At 37.7% G+C, this 13,462-nt stretch overlaps 1 protein-coding gene across 10 annotated transcripts in view; it reads right to left on the bottom strand.

Moving 5' to 3' along the window:
• The window catches only part of tanc2b (tetratricopeptide repeat, ankyrin repeat and coiled-coil containing 2b), a 144,385-nt gene that overhangs the window by 35,261 nt on the left and 95,662 nt on the right, over positions 1–13,462 (bottom strand). For all 10 annotated transcript variants that reach the window (XM_056246053.1, XM_056246056.1, XM_056246054.1 and 7 more), the window contains one exon: positions 1,631–1,756. In XM_056246053.1, coding sequence (XP_056102028.1) covers positions 1,631–1,756 — 126 coding nt within the window. The remainder of the gene's footprint in view (positions 1–1,630; positions 1,757–13,462) is intronic.

Here is a 13,462-nt window from a genome sequence, read left to right as displayed (position 1 = left end):
TGTGTGTGTGTGTGTGTGTGTGTGTGTGTGTGTGTGAGTGTGTGTGTGCGTCTGGGGAAACAGAGGATTCGAGGTCACGCCAAGGCCCTGGATTCCTCATTAGCTGATGAAGATAAAGTGTGTGTGCTGAGATGTGTCCTCCTCGCCCAGTGGACATCAACAGAGTCTGTTAAATCAGTTTCTACTCTCTTTACACGAGCATGTTTAGCACTCAAAACATATTTAGCCCCTAAATTTAAGATTTATGGACTTAAATTGCATATTGTTGCTGTAGGGCAGAAACCTTGTATCTCCATATTTCGTCATTTTTATTACTTTTCATAAATCAACTACTGGTCAGCCTTCACATCTTTCTGTGGGTTTTGCAAAAGCTTAACCAATGAAAAGTATTAAAAAGAGCTTGTGATTTAACCTCGTAACTTCATTGGATCCTCCTGACCTGTCAAACCTCGTAAATCGTGAATGAAGTGCGGCATACAGTTTGTACAGTGCAGCGTTTTCTTTACTTAAGAAATATATATATATATTAGTAAAAAACAGTAATGTTTTATGTATTTGAGGAGTGGAGAAGAGTGTCTTAGCATTTGTCGTCGAGTCACAGCCAGTACTGTCTTTAACAGTATGAGGTTACCGCCCCACAGTGACGATATAAAAATGTCCATCCATTTGGATTACACAGTTTTAACATAAATGAACTAATAAATGTAATGCGAAGCATATTTGTAATTTATACATAAATTAAACGGGTAAGATTTCTGCACTCTAAAAACATCATGTCATAGTTTATTTGAACCCTTATTAAATTGCATCTATTTGACTTTATTTAAAGAATCTGTAACACTTTAGTTTCGGGTTCAATTCTCACTATTAACTAGTTGCTTATTAGCATGCATATTACTAGAATATTAGCGGTTTATTAGTACTTATAAAGCACGTACTAATGCATTATTCTGCATGAACATATTCTACATCGCTTAATCACCCAATACCTCAACTTAACAACTGCCTTAATAACTATTAATAAGCAGTAATTAGGAGTTTATTGAGGCAAAAGTTAGTTAATAGTGAGAATTGGACCCTAAATTATTAGAATCAGCATAAATCCGTTCATTGTAAAAACGTAAAGAATTAAGAACTGTGAAACAAGAAATATTCAGTTAGTTAACATGTATGAGATTGAAACAAGTTGGATTTATTGATGATAAATATATAAAGCTGGTTATTGTGTATTTCAAATACTTCCAGTTTATTAGTACTATTACAGAAATAGTTTCATTTATGTATGACTGACAAATATGCATCATATTATGTTTATGTTAAAACTGTGTAATCCAAATTTTACATGCAATTAAAATACATAAATCCTACGAGGTTAAACGCAGCGTCTCAGACACACAGACAGTAACGCACAGAGACAGAGACGCAGCCCTGCCTTCACCACACACACTCGCATCGGGACAGAGGAAGAACAGCGGCGCCAGAAGAATGAGAGAATGAGGCTAAACGCTGGTCTGTGGACAATTTTTTGACATCAAACCAAATATATTTGCGAGTTGGCATCCATGCACAGGATCAGGGTGATATAAATCAAAGCTAAGCGACTGGACACACTAGACAGGCCGATGCTCACCTCGCAGGTCCTGCCCGGAGCGTCCCGAGGACGAGTTCTGGCGGGGCATCCGCAGGGAGGTGCGCAGGGGCGCGTGTCTCTGCTCATCCAAATAGGCCAAGTCCTCCAGGTGGGCCGAACTGGTGGCTAATGGGACAGAAGACACATAATGAGAGGACGTCAAAAAAGTTGAGTTCATCTAAGCCGAGCATTCTTGCTATTATACGCACTCATTTAAACCTGGGCACATTGTACAGTGATGCTTACACACAGTTTGTCACATCCGCGTTTTCTTGAAATGCACAGACTATTGCAGTCCGAATCTGATTAAATCCCAGATCCATAGTACAAAGTGACAGGGTGGAGATGATCACAGTGGCTTCTAAATAATCCTTTTCCGTTGCCCACAAAAGACTGATTAAATCCGGATGTGCCAATGTGAACACTACACTTATCCGTCTTTCCAGGACTGTCTAAACTCTTGTGGTGGGACTTCTCCATGTCCGTCCTAGTGTGTTGTATATCAAAGGCTTGTCTGGTGTTAAACGAGCATGTCCAGTTCTGCTCTGACTGGACTGAATGACTGAAACATGAGGGCTGACTGGAGGTGACTGGGAATCATGGGAAGTGAGCTGGGAAAGAACGCTTCTGTATATGGGGTGAGCGCAGCAGCTGGGAATTTGGGGGAGGGGTTGAAGTGGAGTCAGAGCGGCTAACGGAAAGATCCCGAGGACGGGATTGGTGTGAGGAGGAGCCGGGCGGATCCTGTCAATGTTACTAACAATTAGTGAAACCAGTCAACAAGGCAATTATCTGCTGTTATTATTTACTCCCCGTCATATCTTTATTAACCCATATGCCATTAATAGGTATTTCTGGAGGAAGTAGACATTTGGAAGAATCTTCTCATAGATATTTTAATAGTTGCGGCTATCCAGCTCCAAAAAGAAAAAAAAATCAATTAAATTTAACATAAAAAAACACTATACACAAAATAAATAAATAAAATAACACTATAAAAGTATAAAATATGGAGCAGGTTTGACGTGAGAACAGCGTTTGATGTTGTTGATGTGAAGTGGAGTATTTGCTATCAAGTCGTACACTTGTAGGATATATTAAAAACAAATAATAATAATAATAATTAGGGCTGTCAAACGATTAATCACGATTAATCGCATCCAAAATAAAAGTTTGTGTTTACATAATGTATGTGTGTGTACTGTGTATAATTATTTTGTATATAAATGCACACATGTATATATTTAAGAAAAATATGTTATTTATATATAAAATGTTTATATTTATATAAAATATACATTATATATAGGCTACATTCAGTCTATATACAGTATATACATCCATGTGTGGGTATTTATGTATTAAAAATAATTATACACAGTACACACACATATATTATGTAAACACAAACTTTTATTTTGCATGCGATTAATCGCGATTAATCGTTTGACAGCCCTAATAATAATAATTCACAGAAATGTTCTAAAATTTCACAAATAATTACAATGGAACAGCAAGTAACAGTAAATGTGAAATTTTGAAGAACTAAGTTATTTTTTTGTAAAACACTCCAATAATCGTTGTTTTATTTACAATTTTGAAATATCTTTTTTTTACAGCGTATGGACCAAATATATATATATATATATATATATATACATAGATTATGTGTCTATGGGGCGCTATACGTAAGCCGTCTGCCATATTGGAACGATCAAAGCAAGTTGACTGAGCGTTTGCAACCGCATGAATGGATATCTATATCAACATATAGACTTCAGCAGATGGTTTTGCTCAACTATCACAACACAAGACAAAGGCATCAGCTAACACGACATTAAAAAATCACCATAGTAAAAGTAAAAACATTAAAGCGTACCATAAAAACCTGTAATATTGAGTTAATACATATAAAAACACAAATCAACACATTCTCACCAGCATGTGAAAGGTTAATCCCATTTTTTGGGGGGAACAAACAGAAGTTGTGTGATGTTGTGGCATCACTGATTCTCACTGTCTGAGGTACGTGTCTGGAGCTGTCGAATGTGCGGGATCTATGTATACATATCTATGGTTTAGACCACTTTGGTGCTTTCAAAGTGCATAATTATTATACAATAATTTATAATATTATATTGTTAACATAATGTTTATTATTAGTAGGGATGTGCCGGAAGCCAAATACTATGTTCGGAAAGGAAATGACGCATTCTACGGAGGCCCTAAAGGGACATGGTGATGGAAAAATAATACGATTTTTTTTCTTCAATGCTTTTGTGTTTTCTCGCAATTATGTTGTTTGTAATTTGCGGGTATCGGGAAGCTGATATCAATATACGGGGTATTGAAATCACTTTTGAATGCACGCTCGCTTTTTCACTTTTACTTTCCAATTCGCGATCACGAATGCTCTGTGTAAAGGGAGAGGAGGTACTGACCACACATTTCACAAGATAAGATATGTCAATGACTTCCTCAGACATTGTTCTGTCAGTCATCTCTCCTTACTATCTTCACGTGCACATCCCTATTATTATTGTCATTATTAATGATATTTTCATTGTATCTTTATGTAAGAATCATGACAGGCCTAGTCAATACTGTAGCTCAAACCCATCTGAGACTCAAAGCACATGTGATTTTCGGAGACTTTTACCGTCTTTTCAGAGGCAGTTTGTGTTATTTTCAGTTCAATGGTTATTTTTGACAGGACATGTTCCACAGCGCTTTACAGAATGACTTTGAGCGAGTGGATGTGTTATTGTGAGTGCATCAGATGAAATAGAAAAAAAAAATGTATTTTGAAATTGATTTTGGGTGTGCTTTTGTGTGTTATCATGTGTGCTTGTGTGTATACGACCAGACAGCCTTGTTCTGAGATAATACTTTGAAATTGAGTTTGAGTTTGTGAAAATGTGTGATTGTGTGTGTGTGTATGCAGTGCCACAGGTGCATCTTATTCCAGGAAACTGCAGGTGGATGAATTTGAGGTTCTGTTTTCAGTGAGACTGGAAAACAAGCAATTACAGCAGCTTTAGAATTGAATTAAAGACGTTCCGTTCTCACGAGGACCTTCCAGGCCATTACAATCCAGCTGAGTCAGGCTGATGCCCTTATTGGACCAGTTAGAGTCTCATTACACTATAAGGGAAATTCAAATGCAATAGAAAGGAATCCAGCCAAGCAACACAGCCTGACTTCGCTCAGCCTGAGTTAAATGGATAGTTCACCTAATAATGAAGGTTTTGTCATAATTTACTCTCCATCATGTCATTCTAAACATGGAACAGAAAAGAAGATATCAGGCCGACATTGGGTCTCATTCATGAAACACGAGCAGAACGGATTTTTGTGTAAATCGTGTGTAAAGTGGTTCTGGCGTAAATTTTCGGATTCATTAAAATGTTCGTATTTTCCAAATGTTAGTTGGTACGAAAGAAATCTACACCTGCTCCCAGCCACGCGTAAATAGTGAGTTTAACATCCAAACTTTTTGCTCATTAATAACTAGGCTGCATTTTAATTCACCTTAATCGGTTACATATTTACACAGCATTTTGAAAAAATATTATATATAGTAATTACATACGGTTTTTCTTCTCAATTCTGGGACTGTTTGATTAACAGATGAAACTCCAGTAACTGCATCTGTAATATGCTGCCAAGCTTGCATTTTTTAGGACCTGATACGCCACTATGTAGCCTAAGCTTGAAAATAAAATGTGGTGTTTTGAATGAACTTCTGATAATAAAACTTCGATTTCTGCATCTGAGAAATTTTTCTTTTTCGTTCGTTTTTGAGAAGACACGTTGAAATCCTTCGTTTGGTGTCATAATATGATGCCCATATATAGTTGTCAGTCGGATTTAATGGGCGGGATTTATGGTAATTGAGAATGAGCGTCCCATTTACGACTGATTGGAATTCATTAACACACACATTTCACTATCACATCTGACGATTACGAAGTATTTGTGAATCAGGAGATGAGTTTTCGGGAAGGTCTCTTTACGCGCAAATCACTCGCATATCTACTCGTATATTTACGAATGTTTCATGAATGAGACCCATTGAGAGTAAATAGAGACTGGGGAGAAATGTCAACACATTATTAAAAAGTAGTCTATGCAAATTGTACACTATACTAAAAGTAATCTGAAGCCATACAATAACTTTACGACAATAACGATTTATCTCAAAGCACCATATTTAAACGTACACTACTGTTCAAAAGTTTGGAGGCGGTATATTTTTTAAAGAAGTCTTATGCTCATCAAGGCTGCATTAAAAATACAGTAAATCAGTAATATTGTGAAATATTAATATAATTGAACAATTTTTTTCTATTTCATTTATTCCTGTCCTGCAGTCTTCAGTGTCACATGATCCTTCAGAAATCATTCTAATATGCTGATTTGCTGCTCAAGAAACATTTCTGATTATGACCAATGTTGAAAACCGTTGTGCTGCTTCATATTTTTGTGGAAACCGTGATATACATTTCTTATTGCAGGATTCTTTGATTAAAAGAACAGCATTTATGTGGAATAGAAATTTTATGAATTTCTTTACTGTTAATTGTGATCAATTTAATGTGTCCCTGCTGAATAAAAGTATTAATTTCTTTAAAAATCGTCTGTTAGATCTCAGATGGCATTTGGATGATTTGGAATTAAGTGCAAATAAAGTAATTTGAATGTCATTTTTGGAGGTCAACAGCCTCAGTCCTCATTCACTTTCATTGTATTGAAAAGAGCAGCCAGGACATCCTGCTAAACTTCTCCTTTTGTGTTCCACGGGCGACAGGGATTGGAGTCATATGAGGGAAAGTCGACGATGTCAAATGTTACTAGCCCTTTAAGCTCAGGTTTATATTGTGTTACGTCACGCCTGCATCCTCATTCTTTCTTTTCATTCTCTTCTAGAAACCTGTAATTAGAAAACTCACATGTCTTCAGCATCTCTCCTTTCAGCAACACTCCACACAAAACCTCTACAACATTACATAATCTACAATCTGCACTCCTCCGGTCCCATTCACACCTCCTCAAGTCCCCGGTTTCTCCGTTCCTCGGATGAGAATGTGACGATGTGCCCGGGGGGGGTTTGAGCTGGTTAAGCCCGCAGCTTTGATCTCCTCAGCCAATCCACAGCCGGCATTCTCATCTTATCTTTATCTCTCTCATTCCACTTCTCACCCATAATCCCTTACCTTACCATTATCATTACACCTATTTCTCTTTCATCCACCTCTTTTTCTCTGTCCTCCGCTTTATTCATTCCTTGTTACATCATTTGCGTTGATAGTGACTATTTCTCTCTCTCCTTTTCACTGAGATCATCACTTACCTCAGTACATTATTTATATCATTGGCCTTTCATCTTTTTTTTCAGACATTCATTTTTTCCTCCTACACATCTCTCGTTCGGACTAGATTTGTTTTCTAAGCAATTATGAAGCTAGGATTACATGTACTGATATGGATGATCTCTGCACACTGCAAAAAAAATGATTTTCTTACTCAGTGTTTTCTGTACAAATATCTAAACATTCTTAAATCAAGATACATTTACTTGAGAAGCCAAATGCCTTAAAAATGACCTAATATGCCCTTGATTTTGTTTTTGGGCTCTACTAGAATAGGTTTTCATTCTTGAATGTTCAAAAAACACATTATTTTCCCCATATTCTCCATTGTTGCAGCTCGTCTCTTCCCAGTCTGGTAGTTTAGTTCCTGTCTCTATGAAGCCCCGCCTTTAGAAAAGCACACTGTGCTCTGATTGGTCGGCTGAATCAGTGTGTTGTGATTGGTCGAGCGCTTCGAGACTGTTTGGGAAATGTCCCGCCCCTTACCATAACCACCAGTTTCAACACACTACTAACTAACTCAACCAGCCTCTTTATTCTGCGTATGAATTATTTAAATGAGGAATATTGTGACGTGTTCGTTCCCGGAACAAAACTCAAGACTACAATGGAGGCGTTTCAGGGAGTTCAGAAACACTGACACTGATATGGAGAATAACTGCCTTTGGAGGGACTTTTTCATGCTCAAACAGCAACATTACACACTAAAGGAAGATGAAGATGTAAAATAGCATAATTCCTCTATAAGATATTTTTAAAAAATTGATCAAAATGAGTTTATGCTTAAGACAAGACGAAACACCTACCAATGGGGTAAGAAAAATTGACTTGCTAACTACCCTTTTCTTTTAAAATTAAAAGAAGAGTTAAGAAAAAATATATCAGTCACAGATATTCCAAACCATTATCAAAAAAACTAAAGGCAACTTGCTTGGTAATTTTTACTGTGACTGTTTGACAAAAACAAACGTGTCCGGACGAGTTTAAAATCACAAAAATCCACCTCCTCTGGAAAAACTAGTCCCATTCGAACAGGGCTTTAATCTCTGGTTTCTTTTACTAATGGCATCTTACAGCGCTCAACTCTCCTGGCCGATGGGAGTCTACAAACACGCATTAGTATTACTTCAGCTTGCTTGGATACTATTAGACTACATTAAGCCAGCGTTACTACAGGCTTAGCATTGAAAAGACATCCAGACGGCCACCGTGGAGATTTGCCTCATTGTGATTCTGACTGACTGATGTAAAAGACACGTTACGATACATGTTTAATGAGTACATCTGCTCCCATGATCCCTAGCAGCACTGCCCGCACTGAATAAACAATCATTGCTGTCTGTGACCCAGACAAACTAATGTGCTGAATGTTTTTCCACAATTCTCATACATTTACTCACCCTCATATCATGTCACCTGGATGACTTTCTTCCCTTCTGTGGAAACACACTGGACGCTTTGTTCCATATAGTGAAACTAAATGGTGACTGGAGCTGCCAAGCTCAAAAGTGACAAAAAAACATGCAAATATAATAAAAAGTCCTCATGAAGGATTCATGAAGCCATATGATAACATGGTAACACTTTATTTTAAGGTACTTGTAATAAGCATTAATTAACAGTTAATAAGACACCTTATAAGATGCATATAAGCATTAACTACTTCATATAAGGGTTAATTAAAGGTCCAGGCCCTGAAGAGATCAGGGAAACTACTCCCTCTTGGGAAGGTCAATTTTTAAGTGACTGGGAGTTTGTGTTACCATTTATGTTTGTTCGGCTGTTCTAAAAGTGCAATGTATTGATACTTGAGAAATTTATTATTTAATTTAATTTATTTATTATCATTAGTTAATGCTTATATGCATCTTATATGCATCTTATAAGGTCTTATAAGTGTCTTATTAACTGTTAATTACTGCTTATTACAAGCACCTTAAAATAAAGTGTTTCCGATAACATTGACAAACAGACTGATAAGTCAAACATGGTGGTTGCAATATGTTTAAATCACAAGAACTTGTCATTTTTGAAGCCCATATGACTTTTTTAGCCTGTTTTTCAAAACATTAGTGAAAGGGAACATTAAGGACCGAATACATAATGACTTCATCCTGAACATCAAGTCATACTGACCAACTTCAATGCTAATTTGAAGTTGTTTTTGTCATTTTGGAGCTTGACAACACCAGTCCCCATTGATATTTTATTATAAAGGAAAGAGCAGCCAGGATATTCTTCCAAATTCTTCACTTTTTGCATAAAGCAAAATGTCATGGATGAGAATTTTGGGTATTTTTGTTTTAATTTTCCTTCTAACGGTGGATTTAGTGGTATATATTGGTAAATGAATGTATAGACCTTCTGTAGCCCGCCCCAGTTCAGCGCCACACCTGTTGTGTTCGGTCTACTGGTTTGTATTTCCACAGCATGAAGGTAAGATCTTACGGATTTATAAATGAACGACTCGTTTTAAAATCTTCCTGGTCTACTGACATTAATTATGACATCCGCTTCAATGCTCATGATAACTTCCGTTAACTCTGCAATAAATAAATCCACTTCACCAGCTAGTTACTCTTCAACAGCGATGCCATGGAAATATACAGGCCTACAAGTTCAAACACAAAATTCGAAAGATGGCTTGTTTCTCATGCGCATAAGGTTTCTAGATCACACAGACCAACTGGTATACACTTTAACACGCTATCAATTTCTATCATAGGCATCATTTACGGGGGGGGGACATGTCCCCACCACTATTTGCCAGGGTCGATTTTGTCCCCACCACTTTTGAAACATCTCGCGGTACGGATGTACCAATACAAGTAAAACATCTCCAGTTAACTAGCAGAGCATTCGTTTCATTTGTTTGTTAAATAAGAGGCGATCTAGCGCTAACATGTGTTGTGGCAATGTCTTCACTCGGACGCGCGCTTCAATCCGTTGCGGAGATTCTCTATTCGTTCCGGTGAAATCGCAAAACAAAATGCAAACAAACGCGTCCCTGCTTGATATACAACCACTGATAAACATTATCGGTTTTTATGAGGGGAGTGCGAGTGCTATTCGAGTGCGGATTAGAACCCATTACCTCTGACACGCTTGGCCAAAATTCTGCCACTGGACCATTACAGTAACAACATATCAGATCTCATTGTACGACCAATTAAACCCAAAGTAAACATGACCTGCGCGAAAGGAAAAAAAAATGAATGTGTCATTATTGTACCCAGCACTTTTGAAAATGCACTTCCGAATGAGTCTCTGTCCCCAGCACATTTCAAACCAAACTGACGCCCATGATTTCTATTATTCAAATCAGTCAAGTTAGGCTGCATAAATTGTTAGGCTGCATAAAGTAGGTCAACTGAAACCAGGAACACTTCCTATAACACCTGATGTACTTGTTGTTACATTGAAAGAAGAATGGCATCTACGCTAATATTAGTCTATCCGACTCTTTATTGCTTTTATACAGATGGTGGACGTAGACACGACCAAACCCCAGCCCTGAATGTCAGCAGAGAGCGTGTCTACTACAATCCCCTGTGAAGGGGGACATGACAGCCATCATCACAGATCCTCAGCAAAGACCACGAGAAGCAGACAGCTCCTCCACACAGACCCTATGACCAGCTTCAGCTCCACACCAGCGTGATGAAGCTGATCTCCAAGCAAAAGCACCTGGATGAATATTTGAATGATCCCGATCTGAATTCTGATGCGGTCATGATTCTGCCCTCGTGTCCTTGATTTTCTCTAGTCTTGAGGCAGGATCATGACAGACCCATGTTTTGTGTGCAAGCACATGGCCTTTTGTTTGGGCCATGTGCTTGTGTTGTCTCGTTACTTAACCCCGCCCCCTTGTTCTCCTCGTTAGCCATTATTGTTTCATCTGTGTCACCTGCTGTCATCATCAGTTTCTCCCATTTAATCCCCTTGTGTTTGCTGTCCTGTGCCGGTTCATTAACTTACCTTTATCATTCCTTGTGAGTAGGGGTGACCCCGAATAGTCGAAGATTCGATGCTTCGATAGGAGGAGCCTGATTCGACTACCAATCTCACGGTCGAATCTTCGCAGATGTGTTATTAAACGAGGATTATGTCATTTTGGCTATATGAGTGTGCTCAATGTCTGATTTCACATAGAACTACTGGTTTTCTGTCAATACGTTAATATACAGCCTATTATGATAATGCTGTCAATAAAAATGTGCAAAGAAAGAAGCTTTTAATAAATGTTTTTTAACGTGCGTGCAGCGTGAATAACTCCAAACACCCCGTGACAGATTTAAGTTTCACTTTCGATCCGTGACCGACAGAGGAGCGTCTTGTCGGCAGGGATTTAAATCTTTAAAAATGTCTGGGATAAGAAAATCTAAAGATGCACACCATCAGAAAGGATATTCTCCAAGGCTGGATTTAGCATCAGGAAAACCATGATCGCACTTCTGCCGGCCAACGTTAACAGGTTGGTTTTCCTCGGGACGTTCTAAAACGCTTAACGTGAAAAAAGCTTTTAAAACGCTTAAATGGCACTTTTACGTGCTTAATGTATGTACACAGTAGGCTACACACCTTAAGAAACCATTCTATGTGCAGATAAGCAGATGAACCCAGAATATGAACGCAACGCAACTCAAGTCACGTAAAGCTTTTTCTTTAACCGTTTTCTATGGGAGGAAAATGCTTAACGTAGCCTATAATAAAACGCGTTGCGTTCATATTCTGGGCTCATCTGCTTTTCTGTAGGCTATATAGTATGCTTTATTAATAAGGTGTGTACAGAATTTGATCTTTTAATATAACAGTTTTAGGACAAAGCCGTTAAGCGTTTTTCACATTAAGCGTTTTAGAATGTATTTTATCCGCGCACACAATTTGAAAAGACTCAAACGGACACAGGCCGAGTGAAAGACTGGATTTTGTTTTTTCGATCAGGTATGGGTACAAGGGATTTCAAAACATTTCAGCCGGTTCTAATTTGATTTTTGGATACTGTGAACACGTTTAGCTAAAAAGACTGCCGCTCCAGCTTAGCGTTTATTGTTGTTTCTGCAGTTAAAAAGACAAAGTTGACAATCCTGGCCATAGTTTCGTTATGTTAATAATTTATTTATTTTTATTTTATTAATTGATCACTCAGGGTGATCTAATTTAACTAGCCTATTTGTGACTTGTGTTTTGAATATTTGTTCCCCTGCACTTTAGGCATTTTGCACACATTTGTTCTGCTTCTTGTGACTTGATTCTGACTTATTTCGTTTTGTATTTTTATTTATTATAAATGTATATTGTGTTCTTAATTCTTGATTATTTTTCAGTGCATCGATGTTGCGCTGTAGGCCTAGAGCATGCTCGTACAGGCAATTCAGCCGATTTAGCAAATCCTATCTGCAGTGTGGCCTTTCTGCAGTTATTTATGTAATTTCTTAGTTTTATTGATCCAAAATGTTTTTATACATTTTCTTCTATATCTTTGTGTGATGTTCTGTAGATCGCGGCTTTAAAATGTTAAAGCCCCGCCCCCTCCCCAACACCACACACATGATTCGACTATTAGTCGACTATAGGCAGGACTTGACGAATCTGATTCGACTATGAAAATCCTTAGTCGGGGACACCCCTACTTGTGAGTATCCTGTCAAGTGTATAGAGAAAGTTCTGATTCCGTATTTGCTGTTTGTTTATCATCTAGTCTTAGTCTAGTTTAGTCACTCGTTGTCCTTTCCATGTTTTGCCCCCTCGTGGGTTTTGTTTTCCCTAGTTGTGTCCTTTAATAAACTGTGTGTCAAGCATCCTGTCTGCGCTTGGGTTCATCTCTGTAATTCATAACAGATCCAGCCTGAATCATAATCACACAGTGTTTGTCCGCTGGCCAGAGGAGAACTGAGCCCTCAGATGGGTTCTCCCAAAAGTTTCTTTCTCCAGTCTATCACCTGATGGAGTTTGGGTTCCTCTGGCTTGGGGAAACTTAATAGTCAACAACATTATTGATCTGACTGCACTGACGCTGTTGTATGAGAACTGAACTGAGCTGGACGATGACATCATGTTTTGCAGAACTGTTTTATAGATGAAATGAACTCATTTAATAATTGACGATCTTTACAATGGAACTGAATCAACACTGAACTGACTTCACCAACAAAAACAATAGACTACTAAATTACAAATAAAATTACTAAATTAAGAAAATGACTACAGTAAATTAAAAATAAAACATTAATGAGTGTAAATAATCACTTCTCGTATGAATCTTTGAATACAGTAGTGGCCAAAAGTGATGTCTGGCCTAGGAAAATTGACACGTGAAAATTGTGCTTCAGATATAATTTTTGGCTGTCATACAAATAAATTATGAACACATGCAAAAACAAGAGAGAACCAATTAAATAATAATAACGGATTATGTTGTAGTCAGTTTATGCTTTTTCCTGTCGGCTTTAAAAAAGAA

This window comes from Rhinichthys klamathensis, unplaced genomic scaffold (genome assembly GCF_029890125.1).
Source record: "Rhinichthys klamathensis goyatoka isolate OS25496 unplaced genomic scaffold, OSU_Roscu_1.1 h1tg000035l_1, whole genome shotgun sequence".
NCBI lineage: Eukaryota > Metazoa > Chordata > Actinopteri > Cypriniformes > Leuciscidae > Rhinichthys > Rhinichthys klamathensis.
Note: the sequence above shows the minus strand (reverse complement) of the source record. Positions and strands in the feature narration are given on the sequence as shown.